General features: G+C 40.6%; 1 protein-coding gene across 1 annotated transcript; it reads left to right on the top strand.

Moving 5' to 3' along the window:
• On the top strand, positions 1 to 26,660 carry BMP3 (bone morphogenetic protein 3). The gene is made up of 3 exons (XM_056111324.1): positions 1 to 202; positions 15,595 to 16,505; positions 24,309 to 26,660. The coding sequence occupies exons 1-3, from the start codon at positions 7 to 9 to the stop codon at positions 24,498 to 24,500; spliced, it is 1,299 nt and encodes a 432-aa protein (XP_055967299.1). The 5' UTR covers positions 1 to 6; the 3' UTR covers positions 24,501 to 26,660.
• The last annotated feature ends 493 nt before the right edge of the window (positions 26,661 to 27,153 follow it).

Genomic DNA, 27,153 nt, shown 5'->3' with positions numbered 1-27,153 from the left:
CCGGCCATGGCCCGGCCGCGCCCGCTGCTCTACCTGTGCCTGGGCTGCGTGTGCCTGAGCCTGGCGCATGACCAGGTGTCCCAGCACATGCTGAGGCTCTATGACAGCTACCGCGCGCCGCGGACGCCGGGGGTCGCCGCGCCGGGTTCGCAGCCCCCACGCCGAGGCAACACGGTCCGCAGCTTCCGAGCTGCAGCGGCAGGTGAGTGAGGCGCACCCCGGGGCTCCGCAGGTCCCAGCCCAGGCTTTCCCCGGGGAAGCCCACCATCCCCCGGACACATGCATGCATGCACACACACACACACACACACACACACACACACACACACACGCACGCACGCACGGTCGCACGCACGCACACGCTCACACACACAGACACACACGCACGCATGCACACACAGACACACACACGCTCCTACACACACACACACAGACACACATACGCACACGCACACACTCAGGCACCCAAGCGTGCATTCGCACATAGACATACACACGCACGCACTCACACACGCGCGCACACACGCACACGCGCGCGCACACAACCACCAGGACACCAGCCCCGCGCTCCGTGGCGCTGCGAGGAGATGGTACTTGCATGCATTTGTCCACCCGGGAAGGCCAGTTCCCAAGAAGAAGGGTGCGAGAGAAGTGCATAGAAGGGCTGGAAGCAGGGGAGGGAGGTTGGTTCCAGAAACTGCATGAACACCAAGCACTGGGTGTCTGCTTTAATGCCCCTGGGATCTTGCCGGCCCTGGGGACACTCCCCCAATATCTCCGGGGTACCTTGGTGCTGCTGTTTCTTAAACCGGTCCACGGAAATTCCCTTGGACTGGGCTTGAGCCATGTTTACCCAGATGCGATCTTTCGGCCAAGCCTCTGGCACCCAGGAGAAAAGTCAGACCTGAACTGACATCTTCCCCCTTTGCAGTTCAGTTTAACTCGCGTCTACTGTGTTACTGTATTGGATGCTTTCTACTACTTGGTGGTCCCTAGGTGGCAAATACACAAATTAGGCCAGCTGTTCCAATCCCTTAAAGCCCATCTGGGCAAACGGGGGAGGAGAGGGTACCATGCAGGGAGAGAGGAGGTGATGTGTGGGGAGGGAGGAGGTAAGCATGGAGTGCAGCCCTGCATGTAAACACCTCTTGGCATTTGCCTATGAAAATCTGCTCGTCCATGTTTCAACACACAGATCACTGCGGACTGCAAGTCATGATTTAAGGCGGTTTCTCCTGGCCCCTGTGGTGAAGCGAATAACTTATGCTCACAGCCTGCCTCTCTTGCGCTAAGAGCTTAAGGGAAAGTTTCCTGGACGCTAACTCAGTTTCTAAGCTTTGAGGATGCACCCTGCTCTTTGTTCACTGTGTTCTTGATAAGGCGTGGACTGTAAGGCAAGGTCTGTCTTCAGGGAATCCTTGGACAATAGACAAGAATCTTCCAGTCCTGGGGCATGCCTCAGACTCTGTCCATTCTGTCAGAATAACTAGGAAGTATTCTCCAGAAACTTGCATATGTAAAACTCCTGGGGAACAAAAAGTTGGGGGTGGGGTGGAAATTAGAGACTCCATCAAGGAAAGTTTGTTGGTTCACGCTGTAAATACATTCTAGAGCTCACATGTTCACATTTACAGTAGATGTGAATTCTGCTTTGTAACTCAGAGGAATTTAGCTGAGTCTGAGCTCAACCATCTTCTTCAAACTAGGAACATATTGTTTAAGGAAAGAAACGGCTCTGCTGAGAAAATAGAGAGGTGTTGAGTTTATCCAAGGTGATTTGGCCTTTGGAAGAGGTTGTCCAGCCTCACACACCAGCAAACATTGTTACTCTAATGCAACTCTGAGGATGAAGCTCAATGTTGAGACCCAGAGAGGCAACAGGAATGGGAGGAAAGTTGGGTGGGCCAGGCAGGTTCAAATCACTGAATGTTTGTGCTAATATCTGTAAGGAGTAGCCGAGGCAACCAAGAAATGTATTTTTGTGTTAACAAGTTTCATTTTCAGTTTGAATCACAGGATTTTCAAGTATCATGTGAGTTTGCTCATTCATGGATGCAGTTACCGATGGTGTGGGGCTGAGTGGCCATGAATGAGAGATGAGTAGGGATTTGAAGAACTCAGGCACCACAAACATTTTGATTTCAGCTCATCCCATGCGTGATCATTTCAGAGTGTCTCTTGTCATCCTCTTGTCCTTCCATATCATCAAATGATAAACTCTGATACAGAGGCCAATAGTTCCCTTGAAATGATTAATTGCAGCTTAAAGCGTGTATACCAGGCTGTGTGCTCTGATAAGAAAGGTAATCCCTTTTACATCCTAGAGACGGTCTTAATGACTTATTCATCAAACGTAGACATTGGTTTTTGTGGAAGCTTAAGGTCACGTTACTGCATTGAAGACCCCTGCAGAGGTGGTTCTTACTGGAACTCTTCCAAGAGTATTTAGTTACGAACACACTTAGAAGACCTGATTAGAAGGCAGTTTCTGCTCTGCGAAGGCACAGCTCCCGGAAGGAAGGTACTAAGTGCTCTCACGTGCATCACTCCCCTTTATCCTTGTCAGCATTTCCATAACACCCTTCCCCTTAGGACATACGTTCTGATATAGGTGAAAGAGACTGTCTGCATTAATAAATCAGAAGCGTTTTCTCTTCCACAGTGCCTGGGTTTCATGGGTTTCTTTGTACTAACCATGTTACTGATTATAACACACAGTCAACTGGTGTGTTAATAGATGGGGTGACTGGTGAGCAGACACACTTTCCCAGGTCTTACTCAGGCTGAGTTAGGGCCTTAGAACGCAATTTGCTCCTTGCAACATACCTGATTAAAATTATTTATTGTTCTAAACCTAGAATATCTCTGGTTGGAATTTAGCTGCTGTGGTCTCCCTCTGATTACCTTCGACTTAAACCCTTACTTGATGGTGGATGGCATTCATCCTAAATACACTTTCCCGCTAACCCCTTTTCTCCCCCCCCCCCCCAATGTTATGCAGTTGGTGTGCCAAACCATAGTTCCTCATAAGTCTTTTTGTGATGTGTGAGAGTTTACATAAAGATAGGCTTTATCTTTCCCTTTGTAAAAGGCAATTTACAAAATTATTGATGACAGAGAATTTCAGCTTTGTAAAAACACAGCCTCTTGAAAGAAGACAAGAGGGATATGAAATCAGCTTTTATTTTCATCTTGGTTTCACTTGTCTTTGGCTACTATGCAGGGAAAGGATACATTCATTAAGTGAGGTTTTTCTCCTGGCTTGATCCTCTATGATACATACTTTGTGTTTATTAACTTCTCATCATTCCTATAGTCACTTAATCTTGTTTTTCTTAATCATAAATTTAACTTCTTCAGAACACACTATTAAAGCACACGTGATCTTCTTAGGATGCTATTATTATTTTAATTTATGATATATGACTGTAAAAAGATTGCATTACAATGGATACATGTCGCCTTATTAAAAACAAATCACACAGAGTTCATGACAAAAGGAAAAATTTGAGGAAATCCAGACTTAGCTGAATATTTTCCTTCAATGAAAAAATAATCTTTCCTACCGTGACCCAAAAAAATCTTCAAAAATGAAGAATTATCATTTCACCTGTTTCTCAAATGCAAACTAAAATACAAGCCTTTGGGAAAGATGTAATTGAGGCTGAATAATGAATCTAATGATACTATTTTTTGTCAAAGCCACAGGGTAGTGGAAAAAGCATCCTTTTTTGGAAGGGTTTGATTGCAAATAGATATTGCATTATTAAAATACAATTACAATGAAATTCCTATCACCTAAAACTAGGATGGAAATTAAAGAATACTCCTATCATCTGATGTTTCTGTTCGAAGGAAGGACAATAGTTCCTCTAAACATGGCGAACTGAATGTGTACCACTTTGAATTATGCATTACTTTGAATATATGATTGTTCTTACTGAAGATTTTACTGTAGTAGGCGAGACAGCTTTACAGTCCCTGATATTTAAAAACCCATAATTCCATGAACTCTTGACTATTAATACTAATGGAAAGGAGAAAGAATGAATTATACAAAAATAACTTAAATTGAATGTTTTACATGGACCCACAGACTCAGAGACCCTGAAGGTCAATGAAATACTCTCTTAAGTACATGATTGACCGGGCAATATTTGTATATCAAAAATATAGCCAGAAATCAAATAAATTCCAAGAATTGCATCTGTTTTAGCTATGCAATGGAAGTTTAACAGTTCTTGATTGATTCCTTTCAGATTTTCTAAAAAAATAAATAGTAACACTATATTAAACCTGCGTTTGCGAATTTGGGGATTTTGCAGTTCTGCATTCCAGAAAGACTTTTACGAAAATAAGTCCTCTCAAGATGTAGCTCCCAGTGGTCAGACACTTGCCTTCCATGCTACCACTGCAAAGAAAATGAACCCAATTTCTTCTTTTTATGGGAGAAAACAATGGGCACTCTAATGAACTTCCTAGACATTTAAACACTGAAATCACCCCAAAAAATGTACTGCTTTAAAAATTAGATGCAACTCTTAGGAGAAAATTTCATCCAAATGAGCCTTTGGAAGATGTCAGCTGGCACTGCATAAAAATTGGGTTTCATGAGCGAGGATGTTTGGAAATTCTCCCTTTCTTTGCTGTGACACTTTTCAGGGCCTTTTACTTCTAAGGAATTTCTTTAGGAGTGGTGCCTTTCTCCCCAAGAGAGGATTTCAGGTCATTGTGGTTCTTGATATCTAATGTGGGGAACACTGGTTCAGAACATTCCCAATTTAGGGAAAACAACAGGAAAAAATGGTATGAGAGCAACCCAATTTCTAATTTTCCATTTAGTATCAATTTCACAATTTTTTTTTTTAGGCCCTCCCGTTGATCGTCGATTTGCTCGAGCGGGCCCAGTAACGTCTCCATTGGAGACTTTGTTGTTACTGTGTCTGGCATATCGAATACTCTCGGTAGCTTGCCGGGCTCTCCAAGAGGGGCGGAGGAATCGAACTCGGGTCGGCCATGTTGGCCGCGTGTAAGGCAAACGCCCTACCCACTGTGCTATCGCTCCAGCCATTGTCTTATATTGTTATATTTTGTACTTGGGTCCAGTTTACAGTTTGTCATCTTTCAATTTTTTTGTTTTAACATCTTAAAAGAGTCTTTTTGTCATTAAAATTTCTCTTACTTCATTGTAAAATTTCCTTCACTATAGTCCAGGAAATTGATAGTATTTTACAACTAGTATAATTTTTTAAAAAAAGAAAAGCTACCTTATTTGTGGCAAAATTCATGAAAGATAATCTGTATTACCTTGTTGCTATTTTATCACCATTAATACCTTGAAGGCTGGAGCAATAGCTCAGTGGGTTAGGCATTTGCCTTGCACGCAGTGGAGCCGAGTTCGATTCCTCCATCCCTCTCGGAGAGCCCGGCAAGCTACTGAGAGTATCTTGCCCGCACAGCAGAGCCTGGCAAATTCCCCGTGGCATATTTGATATGTCAAAAACAGTAACAACAAGTCTCACAATGGAGACGTTACTGGTGCCCACTCGAGCAAATCGATGGACAGTGCTACAGTGCAATACCTTGAAAGACCCATTAAGTAAAAACATTGATTAAATCCTTTGTATATACCCCATTTGTTTGTTGCTTTTAAGGTGTAATTAAAAATAAAAAATTTCTTATCAATAGTCCTGGTGAAAATTGTCCATCAGCTCTGCATAGATAATGACTACTGAGGATGTTTGTGCTACATCATCAGAAGTTTTCTCTCCAAATTCTGATGATTTTCCCAACTGTTCACTGTGTATATCCTAATAATTAGCATCACAATAACTTTAACTTAGTGGTTATAGTGAAAAAAGTTTGGCACCAGAAAATTTCAGCTTGAACTTTCCTATGCCAAGTTTAAATTCAAAATGAATTTTCATGATTATGTTATGAGGCCGTGGAAATAGAATTTTGTAATGGAAATATTGACATAGTATTAATCAAATGACATGCTTATACACAGATAGTATCTACTTTGGTCATGATGACAGTGTAACTGAAGAGCCTTCATATATGGAATATACTTGGAAATGCATGAAATTGCTGGTCTATTAACATGTTAGTGGTCCTGTGTCTTAGCATACTGGTACACAAAGCAGTAACACATTTTAAGGGATAATATTTTGGGGGTGGTTTGGGGTCATGGCTGGTAGTGCTTGGAGCCTAGTCTCAGCGCTCAGGGTATCATGCAGTGTTGGGAATTGAATGTAGGCCTTTAACATGCAAATCCTGCACCCAGTTCATGTAGCTATTTTCTGGGATGGCAATGTTTTTAAAGGACTAGTGTCCTTTTATTGATCTTAGAACCAAATGTCAGTGGTCCTTTGGCTTCTTTGGTGATCTACATTTCTCTAAGATTAATCTTGTGTTGGTAAAAGAACATAGTAAATTCGTGTGTTGGTTTTATTTAATCACACCATCACTAAGTGAACAAACTGATGATCATAGTACATTACCAGCTTTGGTAGGTTCCTACTCTATGAGTGAGGTTTTCAGGATGAAAAGAGAATGTGACTAGTTTTTCTGTTTTCTGCTTCTGGGGTTAATAGGCGATGTGAATGCAAATCTCTTTTGCTATTATGGGGTCATACCTGGTAGTGCTCAGAGCTTACTCATGGTTCTGCTAAAGAATCACTCCTGCTGGTGCTATGAGGACCACATTCAGGAACTAAACCCAGGTCAAGTGCATGCAGAGCTTACTCACTGTACTTTTTCTCTAATCCAGAAATCTATGCTTTAAAAAGTCGCAACAGTGATGTGACAGTGACTGTGACCATATTCAAGAGGCACAGCCCAAGCTCATGTGTCTCGGGTCTGAAATCTAGAGTGTATTAAGCTAATCTAGGTGCACTAAGAGCTTTCAGTGGTCCATTCCATGGACAAATGCTTTCATGAATATCATGGTAAACTTTTCATCTCGCTGTTTTTCTGTTTTTGCACTGAGGACAGTTTCAAAGTAAACAAATCAAGACCTCTTTCCCTTCTTTCACAGCTTCAGAACTTTGAGTTTAATCAGCTAGTTGTCAGAAGGAAGATAATGGGAGTGATGTCTAAAAAACAACTTTCTGGAGGCCAAAGAGCATATCTTTACCCTTGTATTCTGAGAACTTGGAATAGTTTGCCACATAGATGACATTCAGTAATATTTAAGTTCTGATTAATTTGGTATTTAAGGGACAAGATAGGAAAAGGAAATATCTATATTTTTTAAAAAGCTGTTTGCCAAAGTATCATTTAAAAAGAAATTCGCCATGAAGGAATTCCCCACTAGGCATTTTCAATGTATATGTTGGGAATTCTGAAAATCCTATCCCACTTTATGTACCACTGTTCTAATAGTGGTTATTTTTAGATAAACTAGAAGGAAATGCCATATAGTACTTAGAGCCAAGAAGGACTTTTGCTGACTTTGAGTACTTGAAACTACTTGAATTTTTTTTCACTTTGGTGTTAAGTAGGAAACACTTTTGAATCTGGTGAGTTTACACAGTTGTTCATTCAACAAATTTAACAAATATTTTTCAGGACATAAATACTCCAGACTGTGCTAGGCGTTAGGGGTTCAAAGATTTATAGGCCATGGGTTTGCCCTCCGAGAGCTCACAGTCTAGGAATGCCCCTGGGTGGAGGTTATGGAGTAGATAAACTGATTAATGAACATTTTGCTATTCTAGAAAAACATACATTATATCATCTTTGGCCATGTTTTACTTTGGACCCATAGAGAATGGTTGTTTTGAGATCCCATAAAACTCAATCATTTGACAGGGACTGCAAGAAAAACAGGATTCTATGACTGTGTTCTATTTATGCCTTTGCCTGAAAGCTAAAGGTGGCACAGAAAAATTGCAGCTTTGACTCAGTAATCTGCAGCAAATAATTAGCCGGTGACTACCAGTGTATATGGCCCTGTCCTCAGTACCCTTGGAATGGCTAATGGCTATAATTTGTTTGGAGAAAGAAGTTGGTGGTGGGGGGGTGGAGATTGTTCTGAGTTACATATTTTCTGTGTGACTAAAATGTTTTCCCTGCTTCCTGGGGATTTAACTAATCATCAAGATTTCTTTGGGTCTATTTGTTTTAAAATCAGACTTTACATAAAAAGTTTTCCATTGTGCGTTCTAATTCCCTTTGAAAATGTTCTGTGTGGGCCAGCACGAAGGTGAACTTCTGCTTCCTGCTCCCTCAGCACTCCCTTCGCATCTCCTTGAGAGGAGCTGGATTGGACTGATGGTTCTTAGAAGCGGGTTCCTTGATTAGTGCTTGGTTTCCTAGATACAGGTGCTTTGTTTTCCGGTGAAAACAGGAGCATATTTTCTTTCTTTGTGTAATAATCAAAAACTCAATTGCTAACGAACTGGTTAAGTGCTGTGACCCTTCTTATACGCGCGCATGTGTGTGTGTGTGTGTGTGTGTGTGTGTGTGTGTGTGTGTGTGTGAAAGGCCATAGGATTTCACCAGTTAGCAATGGATTTTTGGAGATGTGTGTGTGTATACTGCATTTTTACAGTGATATGGAGATCTTTCATATTTGTTCATAAAAGAAGCATTTACCTACCTCTACCACATCTGAGTTAAAGCAAGGGACTAGTAATTACTCTAGGGGCTTGTCTTTGTGGAATTTATGGTCTTAGGTAGAAGCAGTGAAATGATGGAAATGGTAAGAGAGGGAGGGCTCCAACCAAATGAGCGATGTTCACAAGTTTTCATCAAGAGGCAGAGCCTCTGCTTTGCCTTAAAACACAGATTTGGCTCACAGAGAACAAGGTAGGATGAAGGTACTCCAGGGAAACGCTACAGCAAGTGTGGTCCTAAGAGGTAGGATGGCTTGTTCAGAAAAATTACCTGACTTCTTGACCCCCTTTTCAATTCTCAATGATATGGCTCTAGAAGATTCTGGTAGAATTATAACAAATCCTAAATAAACTCCAATAAATGCATTCCTGGCAATCAAATCTCTTCTTGTGCTAGTGCCAATGAATAGTAAGAAAATAGCACCACCTATTGGTAGTGATATTTTGGCATCAGAAACATTTCCTTGCAAAGAGGTGGAAATCAAGTCCTTGGAAGAGATTCACAAGAGTTCACTTTGATGAGCTCCTACGAAGAGCTCCTAATATAATAATGTAGAATTAAGACCAGATAGCCTCTCGCTGTCCACTCACAGAAGACTCTAGCTATCAGGCTAGATATTTAGAAAGTCATTGCTTATGGATTTTGCCTGGATTTTGCCTCTGTTCAACTTTCATTATTAGACTTACCTCATATTTGACCTTGATGAGTGGGAAAGAAGAAACGTGGTCACTCTACAGTCACCCGAATATCTGTAAACTATTCTCATGCCATTGATAAACCTTTTGAATATTTTTTTCCTGGTCCATATATTCTCTTCATTGAACTGAAATATATAAGAGTAACCAAACCCTTCAACAGCTGGGTTGCTTTCCTAGTTGCTTTCTTTTAAATCAGTATACAAATTTAAATACATACATTTAAAATGAGAGCACCCTGTATTCAATGCCCCACTAGAAATGGGTTAATACATTTACATTTCCTGATACATAATGGAAAGTCTAAACTCTGCTATTTTATAACCTGATAAAATCCACTTTTCACCCAATATTTGTTTGCTCCCAATGATTAGAAAGTCTAATGAAGGTTTCTGATTAAGTAATTAAAATTAGCATTAGAATATTTCTGAAGATTATAAAAATTGAGCTTTAAAATCTTTTTCATTAACATTTGGAACATAGATATCTATATTCATCTTTATTATATGTCCTGAGGGAGTAGGGAGAAACCTACAATAAACCCCAATTCTTGAGTAGGTCAAGATCATCATTTTAAAGATTACATTACCAAAAAAATAAAATAATTAATATTCCAGATGCAGGGGCAGAGTCTCCTGCCCCCGCGTCTGGCTGTCCTCGCCAGGACCCCTTGGAGGGGAGCAGGTTGAGTTTCCCTCCTCGCCCCGACAGGGCTCCAGCAGCCGAAGACATCCAGAACCAGCCACCACCATGCTGAGACCACTCTCCATACGCATGAAAGTACCAGCAGAGGAACAAAGGCATGCGGGACCCGGGGCTGAGATCTCCAAGCCTGCTCGGATCGGGGCTGAGCAGCCTCCACCCAGATCCTCAAATTCCAGTAGGCAGGGGTCTCACCCACCAACTGGCCCCCTGGTGCCGTGTAATCCCATCAACGGCCAAGACTCAGAGATTTTAAAACCCAGCTCCCAGACATCTTATTATCTCATTCCTACTTTGGACAATCCGGTAAGCTACCAAATGTAACCTGCCCACATGGCAGAGTCTGGCAAACTCCCTGCGGCATACCCAATATGCCAAATACCAGTGACAATGATGGGTCTCATTCTCCTAACCCTAAAAGAGCCTTGAATATGGCACTTTTTAAAAAAATCTCAGGGCTAGGATGAAGGAGACGTTACTGGGGCCTGCTCGAGGCAATCAACGAACAACAGGATGGTTGTGATCGTGATCGTGATATTCCTTGCTATAAAATATACAAAGATTTGAGAGCTTTATATCTACTATCATATAATTCTACTTGCAGGAGAATGTTTATCTCATCTTATTTATCTCTTTATACTGACTTATACCATACTACTATTCAAGTATTATTTTTTATATTGTAAATATTTTTTATATTTGTTGGATGTTTTGTATCGATAGGATAGAAATTAAAAGGAGATTTATTTAAAGAGTCTCGATGGCCAAGACATTCAATCAGACACGTAAAAAGTTAAAGATACTTAATAAAATGAAATTTGAAGCTTGTGGTTTAAAAAATGGAATGGAAGGACTGCACTCATTTGTTGAATATAAAACAACATAACATGAGGCTGACACCTAAGGATAGTAGATACACAGGACAGATAGATTGCTCCCTAGCTGGAAGCCTGACTCATGAACAAAGGGGAGAAGGCAGCTGAAATGCAGAAAGGATCACTAAGAAGAAGATGGCCGGAGGAATCGGTCAGGATGGGAGATGTGTGCAGAAAGTAGATAAAGGACCAAACACGATAACCTCTCAGCGTCTGTATTGCAAACCATAATGCCCCAAAGTAGAGAGAGATTATGGGGAATCATGTCTGCCATGGAGGCAGAGGGAGGATGGCAAAGGGGGGTTATACCGGGGATATTGGTGGTGGGGAATGTGTCCTGGTGGAGGGGTGGGTGTTCGATCATTGTGTGATTGTAACCCAAGCATGAAAGCTTGTAACTATCTCATGGTGATTCAATAAAATGTAAAAAATTAAAAAATAAATGGAATGGAGAGGACCAAAGATGTAATGCAAGGGTGAAGGCCCAGGTTCAGTTCCCAGCACTGCATATATTTCCTCAGTCCAGGCCAGGAGTGATCCCTGAGCACAGAGCCTAGAGTAAGCCTTGAGCTCAGCCAGTTGTGCTTTCCCAACCTCTCCTCCCCCCCACCTCGGCCCGGCCCCAAGTGTTAAGGAAGGAGAACATAGAAGAGGCAGGGCCAGCACATCCCTCAGCCTGGCTAGGAACAGCAAAGCCATCATTACTATGGTAGGAGGAAGTGAATAACAGATCACGCCCTCTTTGAAACTTGGCAATTCGCTAAGTTACTTTAGGATATTTTTACCCCTCCGACATAAGCCAAATTGTTTATACAGGTTTTCAAACTGCATCATTGCATCCGATGTGTTCTTTCCATCCTTTCTTCCAGGCCCCCCTTTTCCCAGTCTTAAAACTCTCTCAAAGGTTATCTCTTCCTTAGCTTCTCCTTCCTCTGTCATCCAAAGACACCTTTGACAGCAGGAGCATGATCTTGGCTTAGCTTCCTGCTTATTGCCTATGAAGCTTCTGCCCCTTTAGAGTGGACAGTAGTGGCCATTTGCATAGCCAAGGACCCAGCCCCTGAAATTCATTTGGGTTAAGATCAGGCGTTTGTTTGGTTTGGGCTCATTCTCTTGCTTTGGGCTCCTGTCCCCCCCCCCCCCCCCCTTATAGTGGATGCGCATGTGTGAAACTCAAATAGCACAACCAAAGGCATGCATTAACTGTCTTAAAGCATTGTTGCTTTTAATTGCTTTTAAACAACCCATTTAATTCTACCTTAGAGCCATTTGTTGGTCTTAGATTTGATTGCAGATTGAAACAATTAGCTACAGATGGAGGGAAATGTTTGTTACCAAAATTTTCTTTATCTAAGCTGTCCTTCATAAAGGAAAGAATGCTGCATCCCCAAAGAAAAAAACAATTTTGTTGTTTCTTTTGGGGCCACACCCAGCAGTCTGGTTCTGCTCTGGGGATTATTCCTAGTCCATATGGGACACTAGGGGTCAAATCCAGGTTGGCCATATGCAAAGCCAGGGCCCAATCTGCTGTACTATTGTCTGACCCCCAAAGAAATTTTTTGTCTGATTTACTGTTTTTGCTTGGACATTCATATTTGAAAAAATGCTAATTCTTACTGCATTTGATTCTCCCCCCCCCCACCTTTTGCACTATACAGCTACAACAGTAGTGGTTATTCTAGACCACTGTCCAAAAGAAATTTAATTTGAGCCACAATATAAATCACATATATAATTTAGAAAATTTAGTGACCACACAGAAAAAAATAGGGAAAGCAACAGGTAATATTAATTTTAATCATGTTAATTTTATCCATTATGGTCGTTTCAATCTATAATAAGTACAAAACATAACAGTATAATATTTACATTATTTTAAAGTTTTCAAAATGAGGGGCGTATTTTACACTTATTGTAGATTTAGATTTGAACTTAAGTAGCATTTCAGGAGGTACATTCTAGTTAATGACCATTCACTAAATCTTTCCTGTGTATTATGGGTTTGACATGCATCCATTAAAATAATCTTCCAACTGTGCTGCAGTAAAGACTACTAAATCTATTTGACAAATGAACAAACTGATATTTAAAGGGTTTAGGTTCTTTTGCTTAGGACCGTAGTTGGCAGCAGAGGAGCTGAGACAAAGCTATAGGGCTTTATTTTTTTTGCTTTTTGGGTCACACCAGCGATGCTTAGGGATTACTCCTGGTTCTTCACTCAGGAATTGCTCCTGGCGGTGCTCAGGGGATCATACGAAATGCTGGACTCGAACCTGGGTTGGCCACATGCAAAGCAAATGCCCTGCCTTATGTGCTATTGCTCCAGCCCCCAAAACGATAGAGCTTTGACTTCAAATACAGTGCACTGAATTTAAATGAAAGCCATGGGGCAGTATAGAAAATTCTGGAATACTTTTGAGAAAATATACAACAGATACAGCAGGTGGTGAGCCACAGGTCACAGAGTGTCTGGAACTATGTTTAAACAACATGTTGAAGTAGAAGGGGTGGAGGAAGAAGCATAACTGGTTTACCCATTCAGACTAGCACCCACATTCCTCGGAGTTCATTTCTTCCTTACAAATCTGTGCAACCATTTGATTACCACATTCTTAGAACACAGAGACTTCGTTCCTTCCATTTAATCGTCCATCTGCTACACGAAGTTTGGGTAAAAGTGTATGTTTATGGTGACTGGTATGAATTAAGGCAAGAGTGTCTGAATAACCCTGATGCCATGGCTTTGTTATAAAGGTCTGTAAAATATTATCCTGGTGTCATGGATTATATAAATGTGCACAAATGGCAGTTTCCTCCTTTTCCTTCACACAGTGTTAAAAAAAATGAGTAAAATATGTTTCCCATTGCACTTCCCTTGTGCTTGGGGACTAAATGAACTCATTTTCAGTTTCCACGTCTTTATAAAAATGTTTTGTTTTTTTACTGAAATATGTTTTTGATCAAGAACATAATTTCATGATTGCGTGTATGTTTCTGAAACAAATATGTATATGAAACAAGTGCACGAAAGAGGGTCCAAGGTCTGGTGGCTGAGTCTAACAATTGGGGTTTCTTCCATGAAACCTCAGTCTTATCCTGAAGTTATTAGATGATTTAAGAGAAGGAAGCAACATGTGTCCTTACTAACCAATCTCTTGTTTGGTTGTTTTCTGATTTCTGGATGTGAAGAACTGGAAATATAATTGAGCAGTTTCAATAACTTTCTTAAGCTGAAAAGAAACCATTCAAAGTAATGGAATGTTGTAATGTCAGATGAGTTTCACGAAAGTGGTAGTACTTTTATAATGCTTTGAAGCCAGAGCTCATTTTTTTTCAACTGCTTTACTAAATTTTGAGATACCCCCTTGTGACTCACTTTCTTCCTGCATCCTAAATTTTGTGAGACAGGTAATAGAATATATAATCTCTTTAATAAGGTCAATTTTATCATTGATACATTGACTTGTATTTAAAGAAAACTTACTGAATCCTTTATGAACTGTACACTTGAACTGATCTACATTCATAATAATCACTGTCACTGTCACTGTCCTCCTGTTGTTCATCGATTTGCTCGAGCAGGCCCAGTAACGTCTCCACTGTGACAATTGTTACTGTGTTTGGCATATCGAATACATCACGGGGAGCTTGCCAGGCTTTGCCATGCGGGCTTGATACTCTCGGTAGCTTGCCAGGCTCTTCGAGAGGGGCAGAGGAATCGAACTCGGGTCAGTCATGTTGGCCGCTTGCAAGGCAAACGCCCTACCCGCTGTGCTATCGCTCCAGCCCATTCATAATAATAATAATTTATGTTTCAAAAACACTACTTAACCTTTTATGAAGTGTTTTACTTATAGCTCACTTAATTCTCATGACAGGAGAGTAAATATTATTTCTATTGATCAGCTCAATTTCACTAGATACCCAGCATTGAAATTGTGGAGTCACCATGTTTAACTTTATATTCCAGGTAACAATGTGAAGAGTTTCCAATTTCTTCAATCCCTTGCTAACATATATTTTGTATTTTTTAAATTATTCTAGACAGTGTACCTCATTGTAGCTTATTTACATTCCTCAGATAACTAAGTTACATTGATCATTTTCAAGTTTCTTATTGTCCCTTTGGATATCCTCTTGGAGAAATGTTTACTTGATTCCTTTGCTCACTTTTTATAGGTCTGTCTTATCTGTTATTGATTTGTAAGAATTATGTCTATTTTCTATATAAATGTAACTAATCAGATTGAGAATATTTTCTCCACTTGGTAGGTTTGACAGATGTTCTAATAATATCCTTTGATGCACAAAAGCTTTTAATATTACAATATTATTTATATATTTCATCAATTAATTTTGTTAATTTGTCTATAGTTTTCCTTTTGACTTGGGGGTACTGGCAGTGCTCAAGGCTTACTTCTGCCTCTGCCTCAGGAATAAATTCTGCTTGCACTCAGGAGTCATGTGACATGCCAGGGACTGAACTCCAGTTTCATCCATGTTATAGAAAAAGGAAGGATTTTGTTTCTTGTAGCTAATATTCCCATTCTTATTTAAATGCATACAAATGTGTATTTAAATATAACATATAATTTATATATATTTGCACATCTTCTTTATACACCAGGTTGTTGATTTTTGTATATGACGTAAGCTAAGCGCCCTGTTATTCTTATTTACACTCCTGCTTTCCTTTCTAGGAACCCTTGACATCAAGGGACTTCATGTTTTTAACCTGACTTCTCTAACCAAGTCTGAAAACATTTTATCTGCCACGCTGTACTTCTATGTTGGGGAACTTATAAACATCAGCCAGACTTGCCCCATGCCTCGAGGATGTTCGCATCACGGTTTGAGGAAACACATCCAAATTGATATCTCTGCATGGATCCTCAAGTCCAACAGAAACCAAAGTCAACTTCTCGGTAATCTTTCAATAGAGAGAGCCAAGCCTCACCGAGACTTTGTGTCCTGGCTGTCTAAAGACATCACTCAACTTTTGAGGAAAGCCAAGGAAGATGAGGAGTTCCTCCTAGGATTTAACATTACCTCAAAAGGACACCAGATGCCAAAGAAGATGCTACCATCTCCTGAACCTTATATCTTGGTGTACGCCAACGATGCTGCCATTTCTGAGCCAGAGAGTGTTGTATCCAGCCTACAAGGACACCGAAGTTTCCCCAGTGGAGCCATGCCCCAAATGGGTAGCCACATCAGGGCAGCCCTTTCTATTGAACGGAGGAAGAAACGTTCTACGGGGGTCCTGCTGCCTCTGCAGAACAACGAGCTTCCCGGCGCAGAATATCAGTATAAGGAGGACGGCGCCTGGGAGGAAAGAAAACCTTACAAGACGCTTCAGACGCAGCCTCCTGAGAAGAGTAAGAGCAAAAAGAAACAGAGAAAGGGACCCCACCAGAACGGCCAGACCCTCCAATTTGATGAGCAGACGCTGAAGAAGGCAAGGAGAAAGCAGTGGATTGAACCACGGAATTGTGCCAGGCGATACCTGAAAGTCGACTTCGCAGATATTGGCTGGAGTGACTGGATTATCTCCCCCAAATCCTTTGATGCCTATTATTGCTCGGGAGCATGCCAGTTCCCCATGCCTAAGGTAACCAATGTTCTCTGTCCCATATTTCCTACTTCCGTTGACTCAACTGAGTATATGTTTTCATTTACAAAGCCCATCTGGACCTTTATTTATTGCTTTCTAAAGTATGGTAAGTACTGTGGCTATGTTTGGTTTCTCTTTAATGGTTGTTAAAATAATATAGCAAAAATGTATGCATAACGTTTGTCTTGTATTGCTTCCAAACAATGTGCATATTCAGCTATGCGAGCCCTGTGTGACTCTACACCTGTCCAGAGTAAGCAATCCCCAAGCTGATCTTTGAGGGAATATTTAAGGAATGAATGGATGTCAGGGGAGCACAGGGAGGGACTAATTGGATTGATGCCTTGATGCAGAACATTTTTTTCTATGTCTAGGGTTTCTTGTGAAATGAATTTTTCCCACAGGGTTCAGGATGAAGGTTGAGCCAGGTAAATTTTCCTCATGGAATCCAGCAGCTGCTTAATTCATTTACTTCTCTGATAAACATCAAAAAGGAAGAACCAAAAAATAAATAAATAAAAGCCGCTCCGTGAAACTTTTCCACTTCAACAACTTAGTGCTTCCCTGTATCTCTTCCAGAATCAGTAGGAACTGCACTTTCTCCTGACAACATGTTTTCAAAAGGCTCCTGGGTCCCCATCCCTATCCTGCAGGGAAAGTCCAAGTGACTGTTTTATTTGAATTTAGAGTTGTAAAATATAGTGATGGTCTCTGCCTTTCAGCTAAAGCTACTGCTGCATTTTTCTTCTCATCTTGTAACAGTTTGAATCTTTTACAAAGAAAGTCACTCTAGAAAGAGCGTTCACAGAAAAACAACTTTTCCTTCTCCCAAACTTAAAAATAATAAACGTTTGCTGTTATATGATATGTAAAAAAATCCTATGCCTCAAAAAAAGACCAACTTCTGTTTCCAGATAATTAAAACAAACATGCTTTAATCCTGTGATCATTGTAATTTGGACATGCATAAAGCAAAAGGCCCACTCAGTAAGGCCAAAGGAGGGCCAGATTGCCTGAACACCTTAGCATTTGAAGGAAATCCCTTTTTTTTTTACGTGTGAATGTCTCAATAAGACAAACTTTTCATATTTTCCTTTTTCTTTCCAAGTACTTTTCCACATTCCAAATTTTATAAACCAAACACAGTGCAAAGAATACATACATTTATAATTTTATGAACAACTTTATTTTAAATATGGTTCCTTTTTTTCAGGAGGAGAAGCACACAGACCTGTGATTAGGGATTACTCCTGTCTCTGTGCTCAGAGTTTACTGTTGAAGGAGCTAAAGGGTCCAGGGATGGAACCTGCGTCAGTAGCATATAAGGCTTGACCCTCAGGGCTACCTCTCTAGTCCAGTAGATTTTTTCTAAATATCTGTAAGGAATATTATTTTGTCTACATATTTATGAAGGACATTTTATTAGTCAGACCAAACTTACCCAGTACCTTCATGTGTGCGGAGAGTGGTCTCAGCATGGTGGTGGCTGGTCCTGGAGGTCTTTGGCTGCCGGAGCCCTGGTCGGGGCGGGGAGGAAAGCTCAACCCGCTCCCCTCCAAGGGGCTCCGGGAAGGAACACCCAGGCGCGGGGGCAGAAGACTGCACTGTTCTCGTCCGGGATCTGGATTTTATAGTCTCTGAGTCTTGGCCGCTGGTGGGATTACACAGCGCCAGGGGGCCAGGTGGTGGGTGTGACCCCCGCCTACTGGAATTTGGAGGATCTGGGTGGAAGATGCTCGACTCCAATTCGAGTAGGCTTGGAGGTCTCGGCCCCGGAACCCGCGTGGCTTTGTCCCTCTGCCTCAGGGTGGTCAAGACTCAGAGACTATAAAATCCAGATCCCGGATGAGAACAGTGCAGTCTTCTGCCCCCGCGCCTGGGTGTTCCTTCCCGGAGCCCCTTGGAGGGGAGCGGGTTGAGCTTTCCTCCCCGCCCCGACCAGGGCTCCGGCAGCCAAAGACCTCCAGGACCAGCCACCACCATGCTGAGACCACTCTCCACACACATGAAGGTACTGGCAGAGGGACAAAGCCACGCGGATTCCGGGGCCGAGACCTCCACGCCTACTCGAATTGGAGTCGAGAATCTTCCACCCAGATCCTCTAAATTCCAGTAGGCGAGGGTCACACCCACCACCTGGCCCCCTGGCGCCGTGTAATCCCATCAGCGGCCAAGACTCAGAGACTATAAAATCCAGATCCCGGAACCGCGCGGCCGCATTTGTGGCTGCGCGACATCTTATAGAACTTTTTTTTTTTATGACATCTTATTGTCTCATTCCTACTTTGGACAAAACTTGCAGGCTATAGAATGTAGCCTGCCCACAGGGCAGAGTCTGGCAAACTCCCCGTGGCGTACCAAATATGCCAAATACCAGTAACAATGATGGGTCTCATTCTCCTATATAGCCTTGAATATAATCTCAGGTCTAGGATGAAAGAGACGTTACTGGGGCCTGCTCGAGGCAATCGACGAATAACAGGATGATGAAATGAAATGAAATGAACTTACCCAGCTTAAAAACACAACCAAGATGTCAGAACCCAGGAAACCTGAAGGACCAATTTCAATGAGTCTTTAAGTATTTAAAACAATTGCTCGTACTCTCCTAAACTGTAATTTCTTCTGGTCACCCTGAGGAGATCTTTCACTCCCACCACCGCTCGCCTCCATATCCCAGGACATAGGAATTTGTAATAATGCAGTGATACCAAATTGCTAAGCATCTTACTCATGCTCTGGAGCACAAGCCTGCAACCCTGCTCTCTTATCCCAATTTACTCTTCCTTTCTCTACTTAGCTGTTATTGATTAAAACATCACTGTTGCTTCAGTAGATTTCATCATGGCTCTTGGTGATATATATAAAATACACTTAGAAACACATGTAGAATAACTTTAGAAAAACAGACACTAACCTATGAAGTATAATAGTGCAACAGAACCCTTAAATGTTCCCATTTGCCTTACAGCTGGGTTTCTTAACCTTAATCTTCTGGCAAATTGATTGGGAATCTTATTAGTATATAGAGGTCCTGCGGGATGGACATAAGATTCTACTAACAACCTCCAAAATGTTGATGCCACCACTGGCCCGTAAATGGCCTTGTGTGGCAAAAGAAGAGTCAAATCTTTTCATCTTGATCTTGTTTTTACCAACAATGGTTTTGGGTGTCACGTACTCAAACTCCGTGTTAGTTTTCCCAATCTAGTAATAAGTATAGTAGTAAAGTATTCTTTTAAATCTTCGTAATAAAAACAGTGGGAAACAGAATTAAAAAAACACCTTGAACATGGCCGTACATAAAACAGTCTGTTCTTGTCATTCCTAAGGGCCATTGTTGAGACTGAGAATAGAAAATTAAATGGAGGATGGGTGAATAAATCCCACATAAGAAAGGGATCAAGAGAATTAAAGATGTCCAACAAGAAAACGTTTTGAAAATGCTTCTAGTCCCCTTCGAAATATCACAAAGTCCAAAATAGAATTCTCTCTGTGGATTCAATGGCCCATAAGCCCTTCCAGTTATGTTTCTTTGGAGAGCAATACCATAGAAGAGCATCAGCTGCAGCCACTGAACTCATCATAATATTTGTCAAAACTTGGAATGGCATCAGAACTCCAGGGAGACATAGCAGGGAGAACTGTGGCGGTTTCTCTGTGAGCTGGAGATTTCCTTCTGCCAAGTTGAGAGTGGAAGTTTGGCTGTTACCCGGAGTTCTCCGTCTCTCATCACCTTGTGTGGATCTGCTAAACTTTTAAAGTCTTCGAGTGCTTCCCTTTAAACCTTCTAGCTTGTGACTCTCAAGTGGTCCAGTGGCGAAAAGGATGGAGAAGGGGAAACAGTATGAAACTGCTACCAGACAGGTAGGGAATAAGCATCACTGTTATCCACCCCCCCCCCCAACATGGTAACCAGAGTGAACTCTTTCCATAAAAATATAGTCTGAGCAACAGAGCAAAATAAGATCTCTGACCAGATCAGTACAAACACATGTGGAAGAGTTGAGGTGCCAAAGAACTTTCAAACTTTAGATATACATTTTGCCCCGAAGTGAAGTTCTCCCAGACGCATTCTCCTATTGGCCCACCTTCCTGCTGGCCTCCTCCGCGAAGCCTGCTCACTATGGTAGAGCGCTTCGGTCTGCAAAAGTTGACAACCTGTTCTGTAATTTAGAACAGCTGTGCTCTGCCTTTCCCAAATTCCAAGCTTTGCCCTTTCACTGATTCCAATTAGATAGTTTCTGGGCTATCACACCCATGTGGGCTGGACTGGAGAAGAGAACGGAGCAAAGCCCCATGGCCCAGGTCAGGAATGAAAGCTCTGAGCTCATGACATACTCTCCCCTGCTAATGCGTTTGTAATCAAATTCAACTTGAGGACATCGTCTGCAGCTTGGCAGGTGCACGTCTGACCACTGCAGATTTCATTCACAGGCACAGAGGTTGGGGTTTTTCTGATTTCTAGCCTCTCAACCCAATCTGCTGTCCCAGGGAGAGAGAGATCTTTGGAATTCTGCCATGAAGTGAAAAAAAAATACCCGTCTAGCGAAAGCCAAGTCATATGCATTTGCCTCGCCTCACCACCCCAGCAAATATGGAAACCAGAGATTTCAAGTGAAAAGGACTGAGCCGTTGTTGCTGACACAGATCCAAGAGACCCAACACGGATTAGAGGAATGAAGTTATTTTTGCATGGAATGGTGCAAACACTATGAATAGCAAAGACACCGAATTAGGCACCGAAGAATCTAAACACTGAACCAAGTGTCCCACAGAAAGAAGAAATTCACATTTCGTTACTTTAAGATGGTACAGCCTCCATGTTCCATCTCCTATCTCTCCGAGTCTTCTGGTTCCCGAAGGTGAATGATAAAATTCATAAATCTTGCTGCACTGCGGTTCCTACTCCAAAGAGTCCCTAAACTAATATAAAAGGAATGTTTCAAGTTCCATAAAAGAGGGACTGGTGAGGGAAATAGCTTTTGTTGTTCACTTAGCATTCTCAGCTATAAGACAGCTTGTCTTAAGAAACATGATTTGAAGTCGAAAACAAAAATCACGGACCGAGAATATGCTTCAAACTAGCAAATTACTGCATGAATCTTTGCTGCATGACATAATTATTCCTGGTAATGTCAGCTTGATCAGAGGATTCCATAGTGAGGAAAGAAGGGAGAAGCTTCCCGGAGGGCCGAGAGGTTCTTGATAAGAGGCACCAGGCCTTGCGCCTGATCCCAGCAGTCCATCAGGAACTGCCCTCGATCGTGAAGCTATCACTTGTGAGTTACAGCCCTTTCCAAAAAGTCAGGAATTTTCCTAGGGAACACCCTTGAATATTTTCCATATCTATGCTGGGTCATTTGCACAGAACCTTTTGTTTTTGTTGATGGGAATTATTTTCTTCAGAAAGAGGGAAAATGGAGGGTATGCCACTCGTCTTTCAAATGGGTCTATTCGGTGCATTTGCTCAGTTTTTACAGCAATTTCCCAAAGTCAGTAATACCACCTCCCAGACCCTAGGTGCTGAAACCATCCATGGGAACCTCTGGTATAATTACAGAATGTTCTCTGTTCATTTAAAGGAGGTAGATTTCCAGGGGGTTGCTGTGTAGTTTTTTTCTTGAAAGGGTATGTGTGGGGGGCACAAATAAGTTTAGGTATCTAAAACTTGCGGTGCTCAGGCACTAAGAAATAGTTGTGCAGGGAATTTAAGAATGAAGAACTCATCTTCTTCAGTAACTCTACTTCCTAGGAAACGTAAATGCTATAGGAATCATTAAAATAATCAATAAAATAATGTGGAGAAGTCTGTGGTTTAAAAAAATCGTTTGGGGTTTCAAAAGCTCTTTGAGTCTTAAGAACAACTTGAAATCAATAAAGAAAGTAGATTTTCATTAGAAAGTACTAACAAAGTAACATTATGGCTATTAGTCTTTACTGTTTAATATAGAATCCAACTTGGGTCAATTGCCTATGTTTTGTTAATTTTGCATGGTGCATGTAAAATAGAAAATATATTGATTTCTCTTTTTCAGGGGGAAAATGCCTAGTTTGAAAGCTAATTAGTTGAAAGTTAATATTTTTTTAAACAAATACTTACAATTCCTAGACAATGAACTTTTTTAAAAGGCAGTCTATTAAGTTGACTTTTAAGAATTTTATAGCCCTTTACAAAAAAGTTGAGGTCTAATTTATTTTACTTTTTGTCATTAAAATTGAAAGATAGTATGAGACAAATCCAACTGTTTGTCTTCTCTGCCAAAGAAAGGCATTATATTTTTTAACAGTATGCCAGCTTTCTTTATTATTTACTTCTCTTTTAGCTTGGTGTGTGCCCTTCTTCCTTTAACTTCTTCCAGTTCCCCATACTAAGTGTTTAGAAGTAAGAAATTAAAGTACCTATTCACCGGGGCAGAGGTGTTTCAGAGCCATGAGCAACATGGTTCTGTATCCTGAAATTAAAAAGCCAGAGCTTTGGCTGAAATCCCACTACTGAAATGACATGTGACCTCTGGCAAGATACCAAATTTCTGTTTCTGAATGTGTTTAAAACAAAACTGGTTTCACCTGCCTAAAAGAGACTTTGGGGGAAAATGATGAAAAGTATGGCATCTCTCAAAACAGTTTCTTAACCATTCTGGCAATCCCTAAACATTCTGGGCTTGGAAAACTGACTGTCAGGGAGAGTTGAGCTGTGTGGCATTCCATCTAAACAAAACCACATGTTTCGCCTGGACGTTAATGGTCCCATTTGGCATTTTCTAGCAACAGATTTTACTCAGGCTCCTTGGGTCAGACTTCTGATATTCATGGGATAACCTTAGACCGCCTAGATTTTTCCCAAAGGACCTGGCCCACTCTTTGAACACTTGCAATTCTAATGGATTTGAGTCTCAACACAGAGTAACAGTGACCCCCAGTGGCCAATTCTGTAGCCCTCCTAACCGTAGCTACTACTTACTTCCGAGGAGACCTAAGGGCAGAGTGGAGTAATTACCAACCAGTTTTTCCTGGTAACAGTTATTCAGTAAATCAATGGTCATTGGCACACTTAGCTGTGTTTTAACAACCAAATACAAATATTACTATTGAGATGTCAATGCTTTATTTGTGTTAAGTACATGTTAGAATTGAGAACAAACGTTTTTGGCTGCAGTTTAAATATTCTATAATGGAGATCAAGATTACTTTAGAATATGTTAAACCCTTGTTTGGGCATTAAGTTATTTTTTAATTTATTTATTATTTTGGCCACACCTGGAAATGCTCAGGGGTACTTCTTGGCTCTGCACTCAGGAATCTCTCTTGACTGTGCTCAGGGCATCAAATGGGATCCCAGAATTGACTGAACTCAGGTTGGCCATGTCTAAGTCAAGTACCCCCACTGCTGTACTATCACTCTAGCCCTGCGATTAAATTGTTTTTAATTAGGTCTTTCTGAGCTAACCAAAGCCAGATCCTCATTCTAGCATTTTTTTAGCTGTTTGACTTCAGACAAATCATTTAAGCTTTTAAAATATATTTCTTCACTAATACAATGTAGGAGGGGCAACTCCTTTGTAAGTGTTAGAGACGTGTCTAGCATGTTTAGCATGTAGCACGTACTCAATAAACGGCAAATGGTCACCATATAAGTGATGGTGGTACCAGAGATTGTGCTGAATGTGTAATGATGTCAGTGCTTTATTATTGAAATGAATTCCTTAGGGATGCATATTAGTGATGCATAAATGTATCACTTTTCTCTAAAAGAAAACAGTTCGCCTAATATACGTGTTCTCCCATTTCTTTTTCTAGTCTCTGAAGCCATCAAATCATGCCACCATCCAGAGCATAGTCAGAGCTGTGGGGGTCGTTCCTGGAATTCCAGAGCCTTGCTGTGTTCCAGAAAAGATGTCATCACTCAGTATCTTATTCTTTGATGAAAATAAGAATGTGGTTCTTAAAGTATATCCTAACATGACAGTAGAGTCTTGTGCTTGCAGATAACCTGGCAGAGAATTTGTTGGAAATCTTAATTCAATCATTAGTTTATTTTTATGGACTTTTGTTTTGCACTGCCAATGCATTTCATTTCAAGGGATTTTTTAACAGTCAAAAGAGACCAAGCAAATCGACTGCTAATTTCCACCAACCAGAACTAGACTGTATTCGTTTCCGAATGTAACTTAAAGCGAGATTTAAGTAAATATGAACATATATTTCTCTTCCTCAATCAAACATGAAAAATTTACTTAAATGTTTTTTAGAACTGTTAAAAAGCACTGATTTATTTTTATATTGGGATTTGAAAATTAATTGAAAACACTATAATTTATCATTTATCTCTACTCTTTACAGGATAATTTTGTATTTAAAGTAGGTGAACTGCCTTAAATTCCTAAAAATAAAAAAGAAAGAAAGAAAAAAAGAAAACAACTCAGCAAGTACTAAACAAATGCTAAATAATCCAATCAACATTACTGTTTCTTTTAGAAAGTTTGAGTCTGTTTACCTGTGTCTCTTCCTCCCACCTTGCATTGAGTTAAAAGTTGAGTGAAGAATGTGTGCTGTGCCTTGGTGTATCTGTGAACATACATTGTCAGATTCGTATGCCCTTAGTAGGAAGGTAGGTTTGCTTGATATGCTTTTATAATGTAGTCTACACAGAATTTTTTTCCATGTCATGTTCTGGCCAGCACCATTTGATTATGAGAAGTTTACCAAAAATGATAGAGTGTTTCAAGAGCATATGCAGAGAGTTACCACTTGGCCCAGACAGTTAATTGGAAATACAGTTGTTTTCATTTCTTTGCCTCCCAGAAAAGGAATCCAACAATGCAGTTTTCAAAAACCCAGATGTAGTTCCTATTCTATACCTCATCTTCATAAGAACACTTAGTTAACTTGAGTTCAAGAATTATTCCGGAAGCTTTTCCATTTTTATTTTTCTATGACTTTACTTCTTGTGAAGAAACAATAGGTATCAAGCCTCAAGAACTAAGGGAATATTAGACACTTCTTTGAGTGTCCTATTTAATAACAATCATAGGTTTATTATCAATCTTTACTACAACCAGATTCAGGTACTTCTTCACACAGATTAAGACTTTTAGTTCATCAATAGAAACCATCTTTGGCATGTTTAGCACCAAAACTTGTTCACCAAGAAAGGCAATCACTATAGATGTTTTAGGGAGTTTTGTCCCATTTTGATTTGCTTAAATATCTCCTCACACTTTTGCCCTTGAATATGTTTCAAAAATCATTCACTCACTTTATTTACATATATGTATGACATAATTTTTTCAAACCATGGATTGTTTTTGATGTTATATCTGTGGTTAATAATCACTTTTTTTTAATATCAGCTCTTTAAAGACAAGCTATTTTATAGGCTGTGAAATATCAAAAGACATGGGATTTTGTTCTGTCTCTGCCTATTGTTACTATAGTTGTTCAAAATTTAATAAATATTTATTGAGCATATATTTTGCAAAAGACACTGTGTTAAGTCTGTGTCTTTAGTGGTAAGATGTACAGGCTGACTGATTGAATTGGAAGGTCATTTTAGCACTGAAAGTTTGCGTTTAAAATATTAGCTATTTGTACACATCTTCCTTGAACGGATGAGAGTAATAACCCCAAACATTACAAGTACCTCTGTCCATAAATATCCTGTTCTTCAGTGTTTGTACGTTGCATCCTCTTTGGCTGAAGCGGCTTTTTTGTATTGTTGAAAAGAAAAGAAAAATCCCATGAAAAAGAATCTAGCACTTAGGTGTAAGAAAAGTCTGCATGAGTGTGTGTTAATTCCATGAAAGAAACACTCAGCTCTAAATAGCACTGCACTGCATTGTCCTCGCGTTGTTCATCGATTTTGCTCGAGTGGGCCCAGTAACGTCTCCATTTTGAGACTTGTTGTTACTGTGTTTGGCATATCGAATATGTCACCGGTAGCTTGCCAGGCTTTGCCATGCTGGCAAGATACTCTCGGTAGCTTGCTGGGCTCTCCGAGAGGGGCGGAGGAATCGAACCCAGCTCGGCCAGGCTGGCTGCATGCAACGCAAATGCCCTATCACTGTGCTATCACTCCAGCCAAACTCAGCTCTAAATAATTCATTAAATATTGGTGCCTGAATTACTGCAACTTCTAAGAATTCACTTTTTGTTTCGGTAACATAAAATTGCAGATTCAAAGTGAAGTAGATGACACCAGCACCTTTGAATAGATTTCATCAAAAATTCGAATGCAGGTCTAGAGATACATTACTCTAGCTGAGGCACTTACCTTGCCGGTGGTTAAACCTAAGAATGGTTCCTTGAGCACCACCGGAATTGACCCTTGAGACCAGAGCTAGAAGCAAGTCCTGAATACTGCCAGGTATGTCCCCACAAAAGTAAAAAACAATCACATCAAAATTTGAATGCAGAGATATATAACAGAAGTATGTCAGCACATGGCCATCTTACAATATGTTAAGAAAAAACACTTTCAGTGCAAAACTATTGTTTTTCATTGGCAGATTTGATGAAATTTTTCACTTTTCTACCAAAATCTCTAGCTAGTCCCAGTATTACTTGTCAGAATTCTATCCAGGTATCTGTATGTTATTTTTCTTAATTTTAGTTGCTACCCATTTAGTTAAATCTTAAAACATCT

The sequence above is a fragment of the Sorex fumeus genome, unplaced genomic scaffold, assembly GCF_029834395.1.
Source record: "Sorex fumeus unplaced genomic scaffold, SorFum_2.1 ptg000013l, whole genome shotgun sequence".
NCBI lineage: Eukaryota > Metazoa > Chordata > Mammalia > Eulipotyphla > Soricidae > Sorex > Sorex fumeus.
Note: the sequence above shows the minus strand (reverse complement) of the source record. Positions and strands in the feature narration are given on the sequence as shown.

What these genes read in the sequence shown, in the direction of transcription:
- BMP3 (XM_056111324.1), top strand. Translation starts at nt 7, where the DNA reads ATGGCCCGGCCGCGCCCGCTGCTCTACCTGTGCCTGGGCTGCGTGTGC. An exon ending in CTTCCGAGCTGCAGCGGCAG is followed by an intron (nt 203 to 15,594) that starts GTGAGTGAGGCG and finishes TTTCCTTTCTAG; the next exon opens with GAACCCTTGACATCAAGGGA. An exon ending in GCCAGTTCCCCATGCCTAAG is followed by an intron (nt 16,506 to 24,308) that starts GTAACCAATGTT and finishes TTCTTTTTCTAG; the next exon opens with TCTCTGAAGCCATCAAATCA.